The sequence below is a fragment of the Brachypodium distachyon genome, chromosome 3, assembly GCF_000005505.3.
Source record: "Brachypodium distachyon strain Bd21 chromosome 3, Brachypodium_distachyon_v3.0, whole genome shotgun sequence".
Classification (NCBI taxonomy): domain Eukaryota; kingdom Viridiplantae; phylum Streptophyta; class Magnoliopsida; order Poales; family Poaceae; genus Brachypodium; species Brachypodium distachyon.
This window is the reverse complement of record NC_016133.3, coordinates 54,519,826-54,542,777: the sequence shown is the minus strand read 5'-3', so window position 1 is coordinate 54,542,777 and position 22,952 is coordinate 54,519,826. Positions and strand designations below refer to the sequence as shown.

At 44.7% G+C, this 22,952-nt stretch overlaps 3 protein-coding genes and 2 long non-coding RNA genes across 6 annotated transcripts; 2 read left to right on the top strand and 3 right to left on the bottom strand.

The window, feature by feature from the left end:
- Window positions 1-130: 130 nt before the first annotated feature.
- On the bottom strand, window positions 131-8,622 carry LOC100828408. Its single transcript, XM_010237624.3, has 18 exons — window positions 8,442-8,622; window positions 8,145-8,358; window positions 7,843-7,999; window positions 7,509-7,645; window positions 7,147-7,250; window positions 6,956-7,051; window positions 6,758-6,848; window positions 5,485-5,605; window positions 5,208-5,404; window positions 4,238-4,338; window positions 4,104-4,159; window positions 3,345-3,434; window positions 3,149-3,248; window positions 2,537-2,638; window positions 2,386-2,455; window positions 1,137-1,291; window positions 979-1,033; window positions 131-872 (listed from the first exon to the last, which is right to left on the bottom strand). The coding sequence occupies exons 1-18, from the start codon at window positions 8,442-8,444 to the stop codon at window positions 805-807; spliced, it is 1,917 nt and encodes a 638-aa protein (XP_010235926.1). The 5' UTR covers window positions 8,445-8,622; the 3' UTR covers window positions 131-804.
- A 1,224-nt stretch (window positions 8,623-9,846) lies between these two features.
- On the bottom strand, window positions 9,847-11,191 carry LOC100834919. The gene is made up of 2 exons (XR_731885.2): window positions 10,674-11,191; window positions 9,847-10,564 (listed from the first exon to the last, which is right to left on the bottom strand). It is a non-coding gene; the product is annotated as an uncharacterized LOC100834919 (long non-coding RNA).
- A 53-nt stretch (window positions 11,192-11,244) lies between these two features.
- Window positions 11,245-12,725, top strand: LOC104583835. The gene is made up of 2 exons (XR_731886.3): window positions 11,245-11,594; window positions 12,186-12,725. It is a non-coding gene; the product is annotated as an uncharacterized LOC104583835 (long non-coding RNA).
- Window positions 12,726-12,829: 104 nt separating this feature from the next.
- Window positions 12,830-17,150, bottom strand: LOC104584302. Its single transcript, XM_010238556.3, has 3 exons — window positions 16,969-17,150; window positions 13,560-14,046; window positions 12,830-13,181 (listed from the first exon to the last, which is right to left on the bottom strand). Exons 1-3 carry the CDS (start codon window positions 17,148-17,150, stop codon window positions 13,023-13,025), a joined length of 828 nt encoding a protein of 275 aa, XP_010236858.1. The 3' UTR covers window positions 12,830-13,022.
- Window positions 17,151-18,020: 870 nt separating this feature from the next.
- Window positions 18,021-22,566, top strand: LOC100833892. 2 transcript variants are annotated; one of them, XM_003570268.4, is made up of 6 exons: window positions 18,023-18,320; window positions 18,955-19,863; window positions 20,239-20,415; window positions 21,093-21,235; window positions 21,938-22,048; window positions 22,164-22,566. In XM_003570268.4, exons 1-6 carry the CDS (start codon window positions 18,153-18,155, stop codon window positions 22,210-22,212), a joined length of 1,557 nt encoding a protein of 518 aa, XP_003570316.1. In that variant the 5' UTR covers window positions 18,023-18,152; the 3' UTR covers window positions 22,213-22,566. The 2 variants fall into 2 exon arrangements, with proteins under 2 accessions (XP_024317783.1, XP_003570316.1); XM_024462015.1 differs by lacking the exon at window positions 22,164-22,566 and having other exon boundaries at window positions 18,021-18,320; window positions 21,093-21,246.
- The last annotated feature ends 386 nt before the right edge of the window (window positions 22,567-22,952 follow it).

Here is a 22,952-nt window from a genome sequence, read left to right as displayed (position 1 = left end):
TCAGGTCATCACGTATCACTGGGAACTCTAGCTGGGGAAATATGTGTAAGCTTGTTTCGCACTTGTACCTATTTTTTACTTAGATGCAAATGTTTTGAACAGTATCTGCACAAAATAAACAAAAAACATATCCTTGACAGAGCTACAACGTTCTTTATTAGAACTGACCCGAAACTACATATAACCCATGTACTTATCCGAAACAAATAATCACATGGGCGCACCTCGTGCAAATAAGAAACAATATACATCACGAAAAACCTGGAGAATGGCGATAGCTCTTTTCTTTTTTTGAGGGAAGAATGGAGATAGCTCTTTATTACTCCTAGAACTGATCCTGGCATGTGCGCAGCTGAAACAGAACAACAATCATATGGGCGGAGCTGCAAATAAACAACAAAGACTGTTTGCTGCACCGTGAACCTATCAGGTAAGATACCATCATTACACTAGAAATGTGTGTTCTGTGCAAAATGACAGATAAAACAGACTGAGATGCTATCGGCATCGCAGACACTTGCTTCCTGTAGTTGTGAAACACGCAGATGCCATCCTGCTTGCCCTTATCAGGGTATTCATGTCAGGGCGTCAGACTTTACATAGAAGAACCAGTAGCTGCCATTTGAGGTATTAGTAACATGGTCACGCCCCAGCAGGTGATCGTGTCACATGTAAATAAAGAATTGCCAATGATGACCAGCCTCAGATAAACTTGATGCAATGGCATGCTTGGACTGAAGGTTCCCATATGCATATTTTCATTTGCAAGAGAGAACACAACTTTTGGGTATAGATAGTTGAAGATCAGACAGACACATTCCGGTTTACAACATTTTTAACACGTGGAAATCGATCAGCCCACCGCTTATAACCTGCAACCAGTACAATTTCAAAGTTAGATAATGATACTTCAGATCACACATGAAATGAGGGACGTGTTTTCTTATTAATTTTTAAGTTTACAGATGGATGCATTACCCGATATAATGGTTTGCTTTTGGTTCAACTGTTCCCCGTCATCGTCAGGGATATCCTGCAACAACAATACACAAAGCCGCTTGTGAAGCAGAAAAACATTGTAGAGAAGAACCTTCATAAAGATAATATACTGATGAAGAGACGATGTCACTAATCACCTGCTGCAAACTTCTGACAATGAGGTCAGACAAAGTCTCAAGGGTCTTGGAGTCAAAATCAGAGCAGCTCAAGAGAAAATCTTCTGATGTCAAGTCCATCACCATCGTGCATAAGCTGGAGGCTGTCATGATGACTGACGAAGCATCCATTGTTCCTATAAACAATCGCACGTAGTGATACGATGATCAGTCACATAAAAAACATATTATTGATCAGCACATGAGAATCAGCAAGGAAAAAAAGTTGAGATAATCTTTGCTACCAATAGCATCATAATATTTAGGCATGGTCCGCATGGATCAGTTCATCTATACACAGCTCGCTAGTTATATACTTGTATCAAGAATATCTCTATAGAGTAGATGCCACAGTGCCAGAACTGATAATAGGCAGCGATTCAAGCAGCTAAAACTTCATGGGACCAGGGTTCAGAAACCGGTAATGGGATTTGCCACAAACTGGTCAAGATTCAACAACCCTACATTTAAATTAATTATATTTTTTACTGATCAATTAGAATTGCCTTCTTGAACGTATAATTATCTCAAAAGGGCTAATATACATACACTATTGGACATTTTGAGTAAAACTGAAGAAGAGCCATCTGATCCCCAGTTTTTGCAGTGAATTGTTTCTCTATTACTTAGACATGAAAACATAACTTTAGTTTTATTTAAGAAGTGAAAAGCGCACGTAAAACAGCCAGGCACCAGTTTTTCACAGAAGATAAAAACGGTTTTCTGAACCCTTCACAGAACACAGATAAATCTACATAAGCCAACAAAGCTAAGTAATAATTCCTGATGTCTGCCTGATCCCAGTTACAATGTCAAGCATATAATAGGATGCAGACATGAAGCAGTAGTCATCATTCCAAATTCTGGTAAAAGATTTGACGCTGTTGACAAATTGAAGTAATGAATGCAAGAAAGTAATGAACGCAATAATCGAACCAAGCTCAGCTTGGGTGGTCAGCCCAGCTAGCTATGCTAGCTGCCCACCAGGGTTCGACCCCCAAAGCTGGCGTCTCTCTTTGCGAAAATTAATATATGTATCTATATACTGTCGGAAGCAAAAATTAATATATGTATCTATATACCGTCGGAATGCAATCGTGGATCTCTTTCAATGTCAAAAAAATGAATGCAAAGAATCAGACATTCACAAATGATGACAACTGAGAACCACCCTGCAAAGAGTATACATATCTATTTTAGCTGATGTAAAGAAATTAGGAGCAGAATATACCAGCCCATGTAGTAAGTGCTTCCAAGAGGCGGACGAAATAAGGCTCCATTGAAATATGAGCATTTTTCTTCTAAAGAATGACAAACAAGCTATTAGACTTTCTCATGATAGGCAAAATACTTTTGGAGTTTTGAAAAATGTAGTCCCTTACATTTGACATTAAGTTTATGATGGTATCGCATGCTAAAAACATGCTACCATGGTCGATTATCATTCCATTCTGCTCGGTCATTTTAATAAGGCAGTCTATAACCTGTAAACACAAACACATCCATATCAGTTGTCCACAGTCCCAGGGGAAAAATGAAATACATGGTAACTGTGATATGCCAAATGTCTATCTTGTTGACAAAATCAATGCAGCTATTTCATATTCTCATGGATTCATTTCAATCAGTAAACTTTGCATCAGAACTAATTGGCATGCAGAAGCAACTTGAATAGTTATGCCAGGACATCCCATAATGTAAGGTGGTGGCTCAGTCCTCTGGTTCTCTGGAACTCAAATAAAATATTTCCAAATATTCAACCCTGCAATTTTTTTCCTAAATAAATGCATTTGTATCCTGAATGTAGTGAGAAAGCTTTTCAAAATCTAGAAAATACTCTGAAATCCATGAAAGGCTCAAATTGATTGTCCTTTCTTAAATTTGGAAAATTAGGGTGTTATCTTCAACTGGCAAGTTATAAATTATATCAATGGAGGAAAAAGCAAGGGAATCAAGATAATCTAGAAAGCTTAATATGAAATATGCCTACTTACAGTTCTATAGCCTCCAAACGACGCCAAAGTTCTGCATCCATCAGCCGTCGTTGTTATTTGAGATAGCATTGGAAGCATGAAGCACACAGAATAGAAGGGGCTGTGTGCAAGAATATATTTTATACCATCAATATATTGCATTATGAAAGATACTAAATATTCACAGCTGCTGAGCACAAAATGGAGAAGAAATTACCTTGATTCATCTTGACCTTCAATACAAAAAATAAATTCCAATAGACGTTCAGTCTTCTCCTTGCACGCATATGGTGTCTCTGCCAGATAGCTGCAACGGGAGTAACACATAGATGTAGCTACTAATTGAGGATGGCAACCGGAGCTTGTTTTAAGCACTTTAATTTTAGGATAACTTCGTTTAACGGCTTATTAAATGTTGTGCATAGTGAAACCTAAAGTGGCCAAAATTACACAAACTTGTTTCTGATGGTCAAACTCACTAAGGGCATCACTAACGTTTGATACCCCCTAGGGATAATAAGCTGGACCCCACTATATTTGGTTAGCAAAAAGTTGTGCAATGTGTGGTACCGGTCCTCCACACACTGTTGTTTTTGCTACACCAGCTGACATGTGGGCCCGCTAGTAGTTGCTTTTCCATGGAAGCAGTTCTCCTGCAAGGAGCAAATATTGGCTTGGCAAAACTCTAGACAGTGTTGCAATGTTTGTGACCAGTCCTGTGCCCAAAAGATTCCCTTGGTACCCCTTCTTGTTATCACATTGACGCTGCTCTTAGCCTAGCATGTCAAACTGAGTAAATAGTTCGTTATGATGAGCAAGTGCAAGCAGGTGGATGAATTAGTATTTAGAGAAGTAGCAACTAAAGTGCCATTAACATAATACTTATGGTCTTGAATTATTATCTCCAAGGAACAGTCTCGACAGGAATAAAATTGCACATAAATCCAGATATTAACTCATAAGAGCAACAGCACACCTTCCTACTATTCTCACAGCTGCCAAAAGATCATCACCTTTCCTTTGCCCATGATCCTGTCATATTTTATCCTGTAAGATATCTTCCAATACTAATGATTGGGTCACCACTCACCAGAAGATCAAAATATGTACCTTCGCATCCTGTATGAAGTCTAACACTAAACTGACTGTCTCATTTAGTCCTGTAATTGCCTTCATGATAGTCCTCTCACAAATAGTCTGAGTTGGTGCACCTGCATACAGTTTTAAATATTCTTTTAAAGGAAGACTGAGAGGTGTTAATAAGTTTGCTAGTCTATGACAATAAACTTCCATAGAAATATTTAAAAGTGAAAACTGAAAGTTGGATAATATAAAAGAAGAAATGGCAACAATATTACAAAAGCAGTGACAGTCTCACCCTCAAACTATTTAAACACTACCATACCTAACTAGTGTATACCAGCATATGTAAGAAGCTTAGGCAATTATAGGAACATACTAATAATGTCACTAGAATTTTATGTGAATAAGAGAAGAATGTAGCTTAGCTTTGATGATGAAAATAATGAAACTAATAACCATGCTGCTATTGGGCGTGTTGCTAAGTTGGCACGCTTAGGGATTCAATAGTATTTGCTACTCATCTCCACTTTCAGGAGGTGATTTCCCCCCTGCAGACTTCAGGTGCTGACTGCTGATTCAATAGTATTTTTTCGTACTACCTGGTGTAGTTACTCCAACGCATGTTTCACTCAAATTAGGGAGTATGTAGCGCAAATGGCAGTATGTAGTATGAAGTACTCCCTCTGATCCATATTAGTTGTCAAAATATTACATGTATCTAGACACCTTTTAGACGTAGATACATTCATATTTGGGCAAATTTGAGAGAATTAATATGGATCGGAGGGAGTAGTATATAGGTAGTATGTAGGACATAGTATATATTCTATTTTTTACTACATATATAAAACAAAATTCACTGTTGTTAAACTAATAGATATGGAATGAAAAGTTGTCATCATATGATTGCATATAATACATCAGTTGATAGCTAGAGAAGTCTGCAGCCCCCATGGAAACAATAATAATTGAGATGATGGCATACAAAGTTACATACCTTCACTGCTACTGGCATCCGATATCATTTTTATTATTCTTTCTATTAATGAAAATAATATAGCCAGATTTCTCTGTTTCTGACTGATGGCGTCATCTGTCTGATCACTTTTTGATGACTCGTACTTCAAATAAGCAAGTTCATTTAGAAGAACAGCAACTTCAACTCTTGCGGATTCTAGTACAAGCAATACAAATCTACAGAGATCACAAATTGTTATATGAAATGAGAATGGTACATCCAACAGCATAGAGGATACAGGAGATGCCACACGTACTTGTCAATGGGCATCCCATTCTCGTTATCTGGGACTTTATAATCTTTTGACAACCAATTCTCACCCAGTATAGACATCATACACTCCGCCAAAAGAAGAGCTTGCAGCTTTTCAGAAGACACTGGACATGGAAAATATTTAGTATCATAACCATCTCCAAAAGGAAGGAACATACTAACACTAATTAGATTTATTCTTATATGAACAGATGGCCACCTGCTGGCTTAGTAATAAAAGAATGCATGTGTAACAAGATTTCTGCTGGTCTTTTTGGAAATTACGTAATGATATCTTCTTTGGTCGTCAGATCTGGTCTGGTCTACAGGTTATCTGGCAAAAGCTATTGAGATTGCTGAAGAAATGGCATCCATTATGCCCCAAAGCAAACATACTGTTAATGGACAAACGTCTACAGCTCATGGTCTCACGGAGAGTTAAACCCTGGAGGATTGGAGGCTCCTAGGCTAGGGCCCCTCTGAAGAAGCACAAAGTTGCTACTCTGATGCCAGGCACTCCGAAGATTTTCGAGGACAAGACTGTCAACAGATGTGGCCTTGCTCTGTTGTTTGTTAATTCTGTCAGAGCTGTTCTCCCTGTTAAAAGCTTTGTTTTGGATGTTGGGACTTTACATACTTTGTGTTTATGGTTGCCTGTTATGGCTGTAAGGAGCTTAACTGAAGAAGGTTTCATTTCTTATGGAATGGAACACGACCTTAGCCTTTGATCTAAAAAATAAAAAATAAATCCTACATAATTTCCTCTCACAGCATCAGCATGTTGCAGCCTTATGAGTTACTCCCTCCGTTCCATAATTCTTGTCTCAAATTTGCCTAAAAATGGATGTATCTATTTCTAAAAAGCGTTTAGATACATGTAATATTTCGACAAGAATTATGGAACGGAGGGAGTAGTAAATACTACAGTTCTGACCATGGTTCTGTTACTCCAAACTATCTACACCAAACTACCAACTGGTACAAGAAACAAAATGCTACAATCCACTAATAAAAGAGGGATCCAACTAGAAGCCTAGAACAGAAGAAATAATGCAACAGTAATGTAAGCATGTTTGAAATTATAGCTTATCACTGCATTGGTATATAATAGTTTTAGCAAAGCTGTGCATATTAGCATTTTCATCCTGGGTAAATGCAGCTCATTGTTGAGCATATGCTCTACTGGCTACTTTATGAACTTGACAGACAAACTTTTAACTTTTTAGTAATATAGCAACAAATAGTGCAACATTTAAAATTCTGAAGCATGGGCATACCAACACGGTTCTGGAGAACAGCAATAATTCCACCACGGATATGAGACTGCCAAATTGCAGATGGCATTGACCTCAAAGCATCATGAAGTGGCTTTGGTGTTCCAGCAGTACAAATAGAAAAGACAGAGTTAAAATAAAACCCCTCATGGTCCAAATAAAACAGGGGGTGGGGGTGGGGGGAGGTGGGGTTGCTCTTACAGATTCTTTTTGGGAAAGGAGGGTGGTAAGAATATGCAGTGATTCAAATTTAACTGCTGTATGAAGAGCATCAAAAAACGTAGCAAGAGAAGTCACCTAAATTGCAACAAAAATTGTAGATCAAATCATCAATAGGGAATACTGACAAGATAGAAAGATCCAGTTAAAACAATCTGGTACATCATCCATACCATGCTTGTCATGCCTTGCAGATTCTCCACACTCATGTTCTCTGCTCTGAGTTTATGAGCAAGTAATTGAATTAGATGAATGGCAAGCTCTGAGCACCTTGAACCTACAAAGGAAACAACCAAGCAACTCTATAAGTATTCATTTTAACTCTGGATAATATTATTCCGCTATTGAACAGCAACGCTTTAGCAGTGTCCACAAATTAAAAATCCATAGCGGAGTACGAAAAGCACTCATCAGACATCCAGGTGCACAAGTAAATATAGGTGCAAGTGCCGCCACTAACATGCTCAGCAAGATGAAGGAAGATGGACGGAGACTTAACAGGCTAACAAGAGACTGCCTAGAAAAATTTAATTACCATCTGGAAAGTTGATAATTTGACTGAAGAGCATGGCCATTACTCCAGGCTCACAAAACTTGTATGCCCCATCTTCGGAGGCTATTGCAATGAGTGACAGAAGTTCAAAACATTCTTCAGTAATTGTCAGCTCAGACCTGCAAAGATTTGGCTGCCATCATAAGCAAATGTTATTTGCAATGCAAGCATCCAAAGTAGGCAAAACAATTGGTCCAAGCCCTTCACAGTTTCAGACCACAAAAATACCAAAATGTTTCAACAACCACACTACAATTGCATCAGTATTTAAGAACTTACACAAGTATCAGGATTTACAGAGAGAGAAATTTCTTACGATTTGGAAACGACCTCGGCAATGAGGGGCACAATCGAGATGACCCCCTCGTCGGCTGCAACCTCCGGTACGCGCGCGAGCCCAGATAGAACAGTCACGGCGAGCCGCAGGTACGCCTCCCGCTCCTCCTCCTTCCCTCCCTCCACTTTCCCCAACCCTGCAGCGGCGCACAAAAAAAACACCCAGTTAGACACCTGCACGGCCACCACAAACCGCAGGCCCAATGACGAACGAGGGGCAGCAGCACCCCACGGGCGAAACCAACAACGAGGTAACAGCACGAGTTTCCCAGCGCTTCTTACCAGTGTTGAGGAGGCGGCGAAGGAAGCGGGGCCCGACGGCGCGGTAGACCTCGGCGACAGCGGCGGCGTCGCCGGCGCGGCAGACGTTTGCGGCGATGAGGAGGCCAGCCAACTTCTGCTCGTCCCGCTCGCCACGGAGGAGGCGGAGGCAGTCATCGAGCGGCGGGGCGGAGGCCGTCGTCGGCGCGGACAGCGCGGCGGCGGGGGAGGAGTCCTGCAGGGGATGGAGGTGAGACGAGTAGCGCGAGAGGAGAGGAAGGGGGGTTTAGGGTTTTGGGCCGAGAGGTAGGTACGGACCATGGGGCGCAAAGGGGGAGCGGCGATGCGTTGAAGGCGAGGAGAGTGCCTCCGGTGGCACGTCGGCGAGAGACGGCGGCGGGGGCGGTGTCGACTGGAAGCGTCTTGAGCGTTCGAATTTGTGAGAGAAAGGTGTGGAGAGGTCGTCGGCGGTACTGGGCATTCGTTTCGGACGGGTTTTGGAAGAATCGGGTATTCGGGTTTTATGACAAATGTAAAACCAAACTCGCCCCTGCTCAACATAATGACCGACCGTCCGACCCCAAAAGACCTGCAAAAATCGGTTTGTCTGATCCCACATGTCAGAAGTGACATGGCAGCTGATATGGCTGGTCCGCTGAAACGGATCCCTCCTTGATTGCGTTGGGCACGTCAAAGCTGGCGGAGTGCCTATTCTTTGTGTGTGTTCCAGCAGGCGGCAGTATCATCATCCCATGGTGACGCCGACCGTCGCGATGTGTGAGAGCTGCGCCACTATAGACAAAGCTCCTAGAGGAGTGATGGAGGCACGGTGCATCGTCGTAAGGTGACGACGACACCTCCTTCATGGACATGTTGGACAGGTGCCATGCACACTTCCTTGCGGTCGTTGTTGGACGGAGTCGAGAGTCTGAACATGATGTGAACCTCGGTCATGGATAGCCATAACCAAGGCGACACCTAACTCGCGCTGGGGAGAGACGAAGGTGGTCGACACAACGGACCTATGCTATTCAGAGCCCAAACGGTGATAGCCGGAGGACTGTCGGTAGAGTGCTAGGACAGCCAGAGTCAAAACGTCACATGAACTTACGCTGGTCGGCGACGACAAGACGGTCGACGTAGAGCACCTGACCTATTAAGAGCCCAACGACCATAGCGCAAGGACATGCTAAGGACCTCTTTGATTCATAGGATTTCCAGAACGCAGGAATATGAAAAATACAGGGTCAAAGTGTCATGTCATTTTCAATACTACATGAATTAGATGATGTTTGATTATGCACGGAAAAAACATAGGATTCTTACAACGAGGTTGGATTGGATGAAAATTTTCCTACAAAACCTAGTATAAATGAATTATAAGGAAAATTTCCTATGGTTTGTAATCCTTTGAACCAAATGAACCACGTAGGAAAAAATCCCGAGGATTCGAAATCCTCCAAAAATCCTTTAAATTTTTTATGAATCGAACGGGGCCTAAAGGAGGGAGAGAGGGTCGGGGGAGGATGGAAGAGGAAATGGTAAGAACATGGGCCTCGGTAGTTTCCACGCAAGCATCGCCAAACACAGCCCTTAATCCTTATGGGTGGCTCTCCCTTTGTTCGTTTTGTTATCAAAATGCAATCTAACAAGAATCGGTGCTATGAGCGCAACTGCATGCCACAAACATGGTGGCCTTTTGGGGGAAATTAAATCATAGTGGTTACAATAGAATGTTGAATCAATCAAACATGGCAGTTCTGAGTAATTTACTCATTTGATTCGAATACAGAGTGACAGACCTTGTTCCACACAAACCACAACAGCCAGGATGCACTTTACATTTTGAACAAACTCGTGGCCAAATCAAAGATATAAAGAAGGAACTCGTGGCAAGTCCCCCACGACTTCGTATGGAGAGTGTTCTTTTTTCTTTCGAACAACATATCAAAGGTGCAAAGCTGGAACCGATAGCGAGCGTGGCCACGCATGGAGGGATCGAACGGTGCAGCACGGCGTCTCATTTTTACAGTGTTTCGAAATGGAGCAGTAGTTTCCTTGTCCACAGCGAACGGCTTGTTTCGGTTCGCCCAAGGTACCAGCGCGACAACACGAGGAGACCAACCGGAACGATCGAAGCCCAGCCCACCATCATCTCGTGCTCGTACGTGCCCCGAACCAAAGGCCCCCGTCACGGCACCTCTATTCGGTGACCGGCGGTGGCGGCGGCGGCAGGGGCCTGAACATGGTCGTCATGCCGTGGGGCTTCGGCGACGGAGGACTCCCAGGCTTCCTCTGCCCCAGCAAGCGCCTCGTCATCGCGGTTAATGATCCCACGGCAGCCGCCTTCTCCCCAATTATTTGAGGCTCCCAGTCCCAGCTCCTCCTCTCATGCATGAGCCGGCTCCTGCCGCCGGCGTCGCCACTCAAGAGCAGCAGTGCTGCAATGCAATCGCATCAGTCCATCCATCCATAATCCATTCACACATCTCATGTTCATATCAGGGGAGAGTACGTGGTAGTACAGTAAGCCGGGAGGATTCGGAATACCTGGACGGGGAGGACTCGGCAGCAGGCGACGTGCGGAGACCTCGCCGGAATCCATGATGACGAGGAGGAAGGTGACCACGACGAGCGTCAAGATGGTGGTGGCTCTCCTGCGATGCATACCCGATGGAGCTGTCTTGCTAGGCGGCGGATCAGATCGAGATGTACTATCCAGTATCCACTGATCAGACCACAGCTCGAGTAGTCTAGCCGCCACTGAGACAGAGAGTGAGAGCTGCACAGTGCGCGCTCAGCTCTGACCTCTCGCTTCTGATGATGAGCTGTGTTCTCGCTGTATGCTTGTGGCATTCTTTAAACTCTCGACGGGGACTCTGGATTTTGGCTCGGCTCGACTCGTGTTGACCTCGGGATCTGCACTGCATTGGCTGTCTGTCCTCTCGCCTCCTTGTCCCCTTCGCAAAGCCCGCTCGATCGTGAGCAGAGACCTGTTTTACGGTACCGCTGTACTGCAAAGGGCAAAGAAGCAGTGTACTAATCTCCGCCGTTGATTCGTCATGGGTATTATGGACATTTCCCATTTAATAGCATTAAGGGTAAAATCTAAAAAAGTTATTTTCTCCTAACGGGCCCAGGCCCATTTCTCTCTCGTGGCTATCCCCATCTCGCGTCGCCCCGTCGATCCCGAACTCCCCACGCACCGTTGGTCATCGACCTCGCAGCCGCTGCCGCTCGTAGACCTCGTCACGGCCGCCAGACAGGGGTTCGTCTACTTCGGCCCGGTGCCGCCGATTGCTCCACGCGCCGCCGGATTGGCGTTCGTCGACCTACCCCGGCCGAGCGGCTCGTCGATCTCGCCAGCAAGCCACGCACCACCGGGTTGGATCCCTGGTCGAACTCGCCGGCAAGCCCCCCGCCGCCGGCCGTCTCCATCATCAGAGTCGTCGCCCAAGTCGTTGCCAGCCAGTAAGCTACATCCTCTACTCGACGTTCTGATGGATGTGTTGATGTGAAACAACATGTTGTACAGTAAATACAAATAGGCATGGCATTGGTCAGTGTAATTTGGTAATAGGAATTGATATGAAACAATTTGTTGTACAGTAAATAAGAAACAAGTTTTGTTGAGGCACGCCCAACCTATAATTTGAGGCTTTACCCTTGTTGCTTCTGTTAAATGTTTAGTTTTTTTTTCTTCTAAACAGGGTTGTTGTAAGAACCGATTGTGGTGTCGGTTAATGGAGATGGGGGGCCTGATGAAAAAAATCTTTTTATTGATGGTGAAGGAATGAGCTGATCTTGGCAGCCCAAAGATTTTCTGTAGGCTTGATTATTTTTTGCGGTGAAGCTGAATGCATCTGTGATTAAATAGATTGATACTTGGATTGAGATCATGTGACATGTATCTGTGATTAAATTGAAGCTGTTTCACGAGACCTTAGCAAACCAAAAAATGCATAAGCAAGTGTTTCTGTATATCTATCTTCAGCTTTATGTCTCTCCTCAGCGTCTTAAAATTATTTATTCGAGTTCTTATGTGAAGCAATTTGATTGCAGGTAAGAGAAGGTGCATAATCGAGGTTCTTATGTGAAGCTATCCGCTGTTCGAGGGAGAAGCGGTTTGGGCAAAGCAATTAGGTCAGGCGGTAGAGACACTTGGTGGCGTTCCGTACCCGGAAGTTGCACCACTGATGGCTTCCTTTGTTCCTGATGGTTTTTTATGTCGTTCCCCATGGTTTTTGATGTTGTTATGGTGCTCTTGCTACATTGATTTTGCAGTACATTTGAAGTTCAATGTTTGTGTCATACAATGTGTTTGTGCATCTTGTAATGAACTGAAACAATTGGGCACCTGGTGAACTGTTCCCAACCGTATGGTTTACCTATTCGATGAAGTGAGATGAAGATGAGTGTTTATCTTAATGTACATGGCTGCATTTGATGTTTGCCAACTGTATGGTTTAGCAAACTGTATGTATGCAGCATGGCCTAAATTCTGTCGTTTTATGTTCTTCAGACCAAAACTGTGATGTTCTTCATACTTAAAGTCAGTCTGAATCACATGTAAAGTATAGATTTGTCGTTTGTTGGCTTATATGATAAAAATTCCCTCAAGTATTGAATTGTCTGATGCCATGCCATATTAAGCACACCTTTTCTTTTGCATGCAAGTAAATCCCAGTAAAACTTGGACAACACAGTGAATGATGAGAAACTTGGATAGCACAATGAATGAAGGTTGGAGATTTTGAACAGATGAAATTTACACAATGAGGATTAATACTCTAGCAACATACATGATTAACATGAGCGAGAAAAGTGTTGCATATGTCCTACATTTACACCTCTTCTCGTCAACCTTTGCGTGACAAGCTAGAGGGTCAAGTTGCTTCTCTAATTATGAAATTGGTACAGTAGTTCCTTCTCTTTCAGAAGATCGACAGTGGAAGCCAACATTTCGAGGAAACTACTGTTTGAAGCCATTGTGCAATAATTGACCATCTCCTCTGCGTAGTTGTTAAGAAGGTCATCCATGATCGATAAACTACAACCCTGCAAACATTAATAACATCCGAAATGTGATAATTAGTGACAATCAATAACAAGGGAAATTTTAAATTTTAGTATACGAATACAATATTATTTACAGTAGAAACTATTAATTGCCATAGGCATGTTGCATTGTAGCGAGCATCGGCGTGTGTTATTGTCGGTGTAATATCTTGTGCGGGCTGCAGACTCATGGCAAGAACATTGTGGCATGTGTGCATTTTTTTTATGTTTTTGGTTTCATCTGAAAATACCCCGTAACTCTGTACTGAAAACAAGCTTTGCATGACTAGTCGTTTGACAAGGATAGAACTAGCGAAGCATATGGCTACAGGAAAATGCGAAAGAAACTGCATAAGAAAAGCTTCAGAACTCACATACGAGGTTCGGCACCTGACCGTGGCGGCCACCATTGCCCTGTTGCCGCCATCGTGCCTCGCCGCAGGTAAGGGCCCCGTCGAGGCCGCGAGCCGCTGCCGCTGCTTGCCGAGACACGCTGCCCATCGCCACGAGCGCCACTGGCACCGCAACCGCCACCGCGAGTTGCAGCTGCACGCCGTTGCCTTGGACAGCGCAGCCCCTGGTCCTTGGGGCCTCTGCAACAGGGGACCGGAGGCGCGGCGCCGGGCGCCTTGACGGACTTCGGAACGGGGAGGGGGGAGAGGTGGCAGCCTTGGTGGTGGGGGTGCTTGCCGGCGTGTCGTCGGAGCCAGAGACGGGAGGGCGCGGCGGCGGTGTGGGATCGGAGGAGAGGAGGCGGCGTTCAATCGGGGAAGGGAGCGAGGACGACGGGGTGGGAGAGGAAATGATAAGGGTCGGCCCGTAATCACCGTTTGGGCCGTGCTGGAGTTCCGAAATTACCCTTGTACTGCTCAATTTGACCCAACGGTACAGTATACTGCTAATCTTGTGAGAACAGTATAGATCTATCTGGAAATTCGGATCAACGGAAACGGACGGCCCAAATCCACTTCAGGGTAACAGAGAAGAGCTCTGAGTAGACGATGCGTGCAGATGCAGTGCGTGCAAGGTCGTCGCACGTTTACTTCCTGGTCGTAGCAACATTGTTAGTGCATCGACCGGGACTCTGAGCAACGACGTTTTTTACTTTTTACCATCACATTTTAGTGAACCTCAATCGACTTGCACCTTCGTGATGCGGAACATCACTAGCAGTACTAGTGAAGGTGAAGTACTGACCGATGGAATTAACTCTGCCAGCTTGCTGGAGTCGTAATGGAACTGGGCCGCTACGCTACTGGGTTGGACCAACATATAATATATGGACTTCAAAAGGCCAAAACATCTGCATCAAGAATACATACGGCCCACCAATGGTTCTTACCAGATTGATTGCGAAGTTCGTTATTCCTGGCATCGGCAATCCAAGATGCAACATTCCCTCTGACTAGTTAATGCCTTAATGAAATAAATCAAGAGTAAGGAACTACGAGTATTGCTTAGATTACAGTTGCCTCCTTGGCTCACGAGTTTAATCAAGCCAATGTCTCCTCGAGTTTTATTCAGCATGCAGCACTGTAATCGCGCAGAGCTAATATAAAAGCACTATTGCAACTAAGTCCTAAACATACAAGAAAAAGTATATTTTTGGCAATGATTTGATTCGGTCCTTTTATTCTCGTATGAACAGATAAAGATAAAGTGATGGAATTAAAACCGGCCTGGACCGGTCAGTGTCTGCACGCGCCACTAGCAGACATCCGGCCGGCACGAAGCAGCCGAGCACCCCTGATGGGTCAAGCGTACCGAACCATCACCCAGATGCATGCATTCCCTCTGAACCTTGAAGCTAATTTGTGTTCTATAAATCAATTCCATTGTGGTATTAAATAGCCAATAAGATCTTGTTGGTTATCCTGTCAATTTGGTTGTGAGTGTCTTTCCTTTAAAGAATACTTTTGGTTTGGATATTATCAGATGTTTTATAGGCATATGCTTTGGTATTGGTACTCGGTTAGAGATTTCAGAGACAAGGAAACATTTGCAATTACTTTTTCCGTCTCATAATTTTTGTCTTAAAATTGTCCAAAAATGGATATATCTATTCCTAAAAAATGTATAGATACATACATATAATATTTTGACAAGAATTATGGAACGAATGGTATCCTCGATCGATCGATCCCTGAATTCTGAACTGAGTTCCAATACCATATATACGGAGTAGTATCATTGATTCCTCATATCGTACTGCGGCTAGAAGAACACAGCACATTCTCTCGCTCTCTCCCTCTCTATATATGCGCGAAACGGATAAGGCTAGCTCGTCTAAGTCGTCTTCTCACATCGTCGGAATCAATAATACGTGGTGGAACTGAAAACTGATAGAGACTGTAACCCGAGCACACGTTGGTCCAGCACTAGTTACACTTGCAGTCTTACACATCGCCTTTCTGGTGCAAGCAACTGACCACCAAAACCGGTAACCGTAACCATAACCTGAGAGGACCCACTGCTATCGTGCCAGCCTAGCCTACGTTGAGGCGGCCGCCGGGACGCGCCAAAATGGAAGGTGCACCGAACGAAACGATGGATGGATGCATGGTACCACAGCAGGTTGCCGTTGGGCGATCAGATCAGCCAGCGGGCAGGAGGCAGGCCGTTCGAATAAACGGCGGGAGCGAGCGAGCGCGTGAACTTAATTTGGTGTGGTATATATGGCCAGCATTAGCTGGGGAATGGAGCTTTCAGTTCGATTGGCCGTATGTGTGTGTATCATTGAATCATGTATCTATGGTACACGGATCGATGTGTCCATCTGCTTGCTTGCACGCAAAGAACGGTGAGGGTGCAATGTGGCCGAGCGTAGGTATACATGCTAGGCAATGGTTGTCGAAAGTCAAAACAATGATTTGCCACTCCTTGTACAAGACTCTCAGTACGGTACCACGTGGCTCGAGAGATTTACCGTACGTCTACTCTGAGTGTAGCCTCGAAAGGATTTGAATTTTTGAAACTTGATCACCCGCCACATCATTATCCGTTTCTGGTCGGCACCGCTTCGCTACCATACCCTATCTGATTCAGCCCACATTCGTACCATTTTTGAATCCAATAAAAAATACTGAATGGAATATGATATACAAGCACTATCTGACTAAATCCGATCCGGTTTCATCCCTATTTTTATGTGTGGCTGGAGTATTTTTTTCTCTTGTAATATAACCATCAGCACCGTCTGGTCCGCCGCCGCCCTGACCATCCCTCCAATCTCAGGAAAGAGGGGGTTTTCCTTGCCACCGGCTAAACTCTACCCCCTAATATTGTCCAGAGGGGCCAAACTATAACCTTTTGTCACCTCATCGCTTTCGTAGCCATGCCCGGCCATCGGGATTCTGACTCTGCTTCGGTGGACGGTTGTTGTCGCCTCCATCTCTTGCTTTCTTGTTTATGTTAAAGGGAAGATGGGAGGGGTAAGGCGACCACAAAGGGATATGGAGATTGCGGGTGAATGCACTCGTGAGTGGCAGGGTCCACTACGAACACCCATACTAGTACATGCCGAAATGCTAAGACGCGTGAAACACAATAGACCGGGGTGGATGCGGTCCTGGAGTCCACCATGGACATGAGTGCTGGCAGGGGCCACGTGCTAAAGACGCGTGAAGAGCATGAGATCGACGTGGATGTGGCCGAGGATGGTGGGGTCCACTGCGAAAATGCATGTTGGTAGGGTCCACATGCTGGCATGCACAAGAACAACAGCACCGCCGCCACCATCGCCGGTTACTGCATCGCCATCGCCACCCTCGTCTTCATCTAGGTCTACGAGCTTGGCCCCGCGTTGCCTCCGCCGAAAGATCCTCCGTGGCGGGAACGCATGCGGATGAGGCCTGAAAGCACGAGCACGGACGGGGGCCTCCGGATCCGCGGCCGCTCGTGCCGCTCCGCCGGCCGCCGCGAGGCCCTAGCGAACTGGCCGGCACCTCTGCCCGCTCCTCCGCCCGCCATGGCTGACTCCGTGGGATGCATGAGGGGCTCTCCGGCAGCTTATAAGGACCGCCGCCATTACTCCGGGAAGACGGCAACGGGCTTCAATTGGAAGCTGGGGCGATGGGAATCTGCAATTGGATTGAGAAGGAAGGAAGTTGGGGGAGACTATGGGGATTTGGGGTTGGGCTTAGCTCAAAACGAGGCATAGACCGGGTGGGGGGGTGAATGAAAAATTGCATCGCCAAACCACAGACGAACGGTCTTTTGCGGAAAAGCGACGGAGCCAAACGAACGGTCTTTTGCAGATGGAGGGAGTAGGTGTCCAGCATGGTCATGATTGCCGATAGGGGCGTGTCCAGCATCTTCCCTTTAACATAAACAAGAAAACACGTAAAGAACGGATACATCTGCGGTACTTCGTCGAAGAGTGATTTTATTACACTGAGGCAAACAATCAAACAATTTAAAGTCTCCTTGTTCGTGTTTTTATAGGAAAAATGTCATGTTTTGAAAGGAGGCCACGATGGAGTACTTCCTCGGTCCAATAAAAAATGTCTTAAGTTTATCAAAATTTGAATGTATCTAGATATGATAGTGTATAGATGCATTCAAATTTGGTCAAATTTGAGACATTCTTTGTTGGACGGAGGAAGTATTAGGTTTTCTTTTTTGCAAGATATGGAGTATTAGGTTGTGTACACGGCAGCTGACAATTAACACCAGACTCGCAAGAAAAAAAAAATCTGCATTTTACACATTCCTTCACGATTAGATACACCACTTTTCGTCCTTGACTCCAATGCAAAAAGTCAATGGTTTTGAGGAAGAGATAAATCCAGCAACTAAGTGCCGCTCGCATAATTTCGAGCGAAAGCAATTTATAAAGCGTGTGCAAATGTAAAAGGGACACAGCCAGGCACAGACCCCCTGCATCCGCGACACTACCCAAGCGAGTTCCTCCCCCTCCCCCGCACTCGGACAAATCGGCGAGAGCGCGGAATCCAGGCGCGCGCGGGCGAGATGGGCGCCGGAAGCAGCCGCGCCGACTCGCAGTCGCGCGGCCGGCGGCGGATCGGCCTCGGCGTCGCCGGGTGCTTCTGCGGGGGATCTTCCTCCGCGGCGGACGCGGCCGGCGACGGCGGGGCGCTCGTCGCGGCCGCCTCGGCTTCCTCGTCGCGCTCTCACCAGGTAGTCACTAGTCGGTCACTCCTGGCACCGGCGTCGTCGCTTGGGTTGAGTTGATGCACCGAGGGGCGAACGCGATTGGGTTTGGGCGCTCGAGTTGGCTTTCCTTGGGTCTGCCGAGGCGTGGATTTGTCTCCAGGGATTGGTTGGTTGGTGGTTCCCGGCGCTGGGTTGTGGGATTGGGGATGGTGATTTTGCTGGGAGAAAGTCTAGTGTGGTATGGAAAGTAGACGTGCTTTTGGAGCTTTTAATGGCCATGTTTTGAACTACTGCTTGTTCAATCATGATAAGTATGGTTGAGGAGTTGACTAATTGAATGAACACTTACCATCCTTCCTTACATTCCTTACATTTTCGTGTCATGCAAACGTGAATAACTAGCTGCATCTTAATCTGCTAGCCTATTTGGAACCCTCATAATGCACATCAATGAAGAGTGCAGAGCTAGCAGAATCAATCATTCCACATTAAAAGGGTTCAGTCTCATGAGTGATAAGTTGAAGTAAATTTGGGATATTGCATCATTCTGTATGCTGATGGGCCATGGTTTCATCATTTCAGTGGACAAGGTTGCTTTATTTTCCTTCTGTGTTGTTATCTAGGTTGTTAACTGATGCCAGGAAGGTGTTTTCCACAGGTAGAATCTCGGCAAGTTGAGCGAGCAGTGTCTAGGCTTGATTTCCGGGCTTCTATGGCTGCTAAGGATCTTCGCATCTCCAGTGAGCCAGATCAAAGAGTGCATCCGTCTTCAAGCACCATAAGTCACCATCTCAGATTCAATTCTTTAGAGTGCCATGACAACAAGGAAGGTGAGCCAGGAATTCAAAAATCTGAAACAAGTGGTCTTGAGAGTTCATCGGGAAAAGATGCCATGATTAGAGGGAATTTCAGTGATGAAGGTAGCAATGCTGAGAGAACATCTAGAGAGCTTGTAGAACATGCCCCTCATAATGTTCATATCAACGCAGTTTGCATTACAGAAGTTGGTGGCTCCATGTCTCAATCTGATTTCCATTCCTCGCTGATGACATCTGAGAGGATCATGTCTGACTTGGAAGACGGAGAGATAACTCTCCACAGGACTTCATCCGCAGCTGTTTTGTCGAGTGAAAGATCAGATATTTCTCAATCTAGCTTAGCACCTGTGTTGCCTGCTACTTCAACTGCATCATCCATCATTGGAGAATCAATTCCAGATGCAACTCCTAGCAGAGCAGATATTCCCATACCCAGTGGGTCACATGGTCAGATTGATGGAAGTACATTGCATGATGACATGATTAGCATTTTCTCAAATGATGGCCCAGGACGCTCTAGAGATTCCAGTAGCAGTGAAACAAGAAGGAATCATAGAAGGGTTCTATGGGATTCATTTTCGAGACGTGGTTCTAGAGGCTATCTAGATTCAGACAGTGATGATCTGGGATTTTACACTAGATGGCTAGACCTTGGTGATGACCTTTTCGGAGATGAGGTTGAGGAGGCACGGTACTTTCATCGCAGACGCCATGGATCAATCAGATTAAACCAGTATTCAAGATCCAGGGTAACCATTGAAGCTCTGCACCTTTGCCTACTTTTTGATATATCACAGTTCCATATTTAGGATAATGTTGTTGGTATCACTATATACAAAACATGTTTTCATTATTGATGTAGGTTGGTACTAGTATCCAAACTAAAACATGTACCTTAATCATTGCTGCTTTTCTATTGTTTTGCTTTCAGCATATTCAGAATTCTGTGAACTAAACATATTTCCTATGTCTGCATGTCCGGTGTCATCTATGCATTTCTTTTATGCCTGATGTGTTCTTAACTCGGTTCTTAGACTCAGTAGCATTGCTTTTACGGTCTTAATTGTTTGTTTCTGGATCCCATGCACACATGTCCTCAAGTTGGTGTTGTTCTTGTATTACAGATTAGGGAGCATCGTCGTGCTATTTTCGATAATGGCAATGGACAAAGTACTGCTGCTTGTCCTTTGGGGATTCACCAAATTGGCAGATGCACCTGTGATTCTTTCTTGGTCGCTGAAGAATCTAGTGCCCGAGCAAGTATATCAAGAATTGTCATGTTAACGGAGGCATTGTTTGAGGTTGCTCTATCCCTTCATCTGTTTTAGATGGACCCTTTGTCAAAACTGAAAACTCTTTAGCATTCTCCTTGTAAAATTAATTTCTATCAAGTATGATTCATTGGATTATCATCAGTATTCTAGTTGTGTTCGTAGTAGAAGACTAAAGAACTAATTGATCCAACTGAATATATATGGTATAAAGAAAATTTATTAGCTGCTCTGCTGTTGTACTTTTGACTTTTGACAATGATATGTGATTGCCATCTACTGTTCTTCCAGACTTCAGCATATTCACATTGAAATTTCAAAGCACTAAATTGGATTGGATTTCTAGTATTTACTATTTTAGTAATTGTATTGAAGTTGTGTCAACTTGTTTAAGTAGCACAATGAAGGAGTATTGAAGGGATTGTTACATGGCTGTATCTGTATGAGGATTAGGATTAGTGAACTTATGAGATCAAGTAGAGGGGTGTAAATTAGAAATATGAAATTGGATAGTTCAGGCTTATTTGAAACTGCAAATTAAGTAGAGGGGTGTAAATTGTAACCAAAAGTTAATTTTGCACCCATTGTCTAAACTAGGATTGCAATATTTGGATGATGCGATTATGTGAACTTTACTGCTCCTTATTGCTTTTGTATAAGATATATCTTCTGTTACTTAGTATGCTTGTCTGCGCAATTCTTTTCAGGTATTGGATGAAATTCATCGGCAGCCCGCATCACTTTCACTGTCCATGGTCTCTGTTCAAGCTCCAGAGTCTGTGGTCAATTCATTACCATGTAAGAGCTACAAAAAGCTTGAGACAGCCCAATGCAGTGCTGATTTGGAACAGTGAGCTTCTTGTAATTTTAATCTCTCTAATTTACCTAGGAAACAGTTCTATTTGATCTGATATTGGTATATTTCTAATAGATGCTTGAACAAAACTGCCTGACTATCAGTTATCTTGCACCTACGATAATCCATGCAAAACATCCTTTGAGACACTAACTAAGAATCATGTAATTTTAGCTGCTCAGTGTGGGCATCGAAGTAAGCATCTTCTGGATAATACCAATAGTTTTCTGGACATTATACCTATCATACCAAGCTAGGTGTTAAAATCACTGAAGTTTAATTAGCCATATTTAGTTGTTCTTATTACTGTTACTAGACACAATTTGCAGACTTTGCACAAATTGGTTTTAGCGCCTGGTAAAGGGGGTTTACAATGTTGTGATAGGTGAGTAGAAGTTTATAAACTGCATCTATAGACCCTGAATTCTGTGGTCGGCTTATGTCAGTTTTACTGCTCAAGCTCAGGAAAATGCTTGTTGCTCTCCTTTTTTTCTTCGACTTTGCCTTATGTCTTGCACTCAGGAATTGAGAATGGTGGTTTTTTACATGTCATCTTATCAAATACTCTGAATTATGTTGTGGTATTGGAAGATTGCAACAATTGAAATTCTGCTGACCCGGTTTTCCTGCCCAGTCTCTTCTCATTGGTCTTTTCTAGAATGCTGAAATGTTATCCTTATGCTTCTGTATCTTCAGGTGCCATATCTGCTTGACTGAATACGAGGATGGAGATCAGATAAGAAGTCTCCCGTGTAAGCACGAGTTCCACTTGCAGTGTGTTGACAAGTGGCTCAAAGAAATACACAGGTAAAAATAGGCCCCCTCCTGATGCAAAATGGCAATTTGATTCGATCACCCATAAATCCAGGCCCTGTTGCCTAGCCCCATGCCCTACTGAAGTTTTGCCGATACAATGCTGCAGGGTGTGCCCGTTGTGCCGTGGGGACGTCTGCGAAGGTGGCACCTCTTGAAGACCTTAGCACACTGGGGGACCCGTCCTGAAGGTGCCCTGTTGAAGAGCATAGCACCTAAATTCCCTCCTGCAGTGTTGCCGTTGCTGAAGCTGTTTGGTCAGGCATTAGCCGATCCTGTCATCCAGACTTCCAGAGAGCCCCCCGTACCCTTGTCCTGATATACTGGTCAAACCTGTGACACCATGCGTTGATTCATGTCAAGTTCCCAAAATATAACCAAGACTTGTATATATCTTTTGTAGCCTTTCCCCTCATGTTTGATATCATGTACATATGCGTAAATTCTAGATCCAGTTTTATTCCCCGGAACATGTGCATCCAAAGCCAATCAATTGGTATTATTCATCGCTCCGTTCTTGGCTGGCTCATATACATATAAGATAGATACAAATACTAAAGCCGGAGAGTTATTCGGCCTCTCCTTGCTCCACGAGAGCGCAAAAGGTTTCCTGGCCGGCCTCGCCATCGATCCTGCGTCCTATGCTGCCCTGCTTGTCAGCCGCTTAGCCGCGCTCTTGCCAGAGCGGGCGCGGCGAGGCGCGCGCGGACGTGGTGCTGCTAGACGGCGCGCGGCGTGGGCAAGGTCTTGGTGCAGCGGGTTGCGGCGCGCGAGAGCGGGCGTGAGTGTAGGCATAGCGAGGCGTCCGCGCGGACGAGGGCAGGGACGCAGGCGCGCGGGCATTCTGTCGAACGCCCGGAGGGCGCGGCGGCAGCCCGCCCTATCGTCCTTTTGTTTT

Coding starts and splice junctions, on each gene's coding strand:
- LOC100828408 (XM_010237624.3), bottom strand. Junction 3,435..4,103: donor GCTGTGAGAATAGTAGGAAG/GTGTGCTGTTGC, acceptor CTCCCGTTGCAG/CTATCTGGCAGAGACACCAT. Junction 2,456..2,536: donor TCATAAACTTAATGTCAAAT/GTAAGGGACTAC, acceptor GTCATTCTTTAG/AAGAAAAATGCTCATATTTC.
- LOC100833892 (XM_003570268.4), top strand. CDS start 18,153: ATGGGCGCCGGAAGCAGCCGCGCCGACTCGCAGTCGCGCGGCCGGCGG. Junction 18,321..18,954: donor CCTCGTCGCGCTCTCACCAG/GTAGTCACTAGT, acceptor TGTTTTCCACAG/GTAGAATCTCGGCAAGTTGA. Junction 19,864..20,238: donor ACCAGTATTCAAGATCCAGG/GTAACCATTGAA, acceptor CTTGTATTACAG/ATTAGGGAGCATCGTCGTGC.
- LOC104584302 (XM_010238556.3), bottom strand. CDS start 17,150: ATGGCGGGCGGAGGAGCGGGCAGAGGTGCCGGCCAGTTCGCTAGGGCC. Junction 14,047..16,968: donor GGCAACGCGGGGCCAAGCTC/GTAGACCTAGAT, acceptor CAAATTGAGCAG/TACAAGGGTAATTTCGGAAC. Junction 13,182..13,559: donor ACGGTCAGGTGCCGAACCTC/GTATGTGAGTTC, acceptor TAATGTTTGCAG/GGTTGTAGTTTATCGATCAT.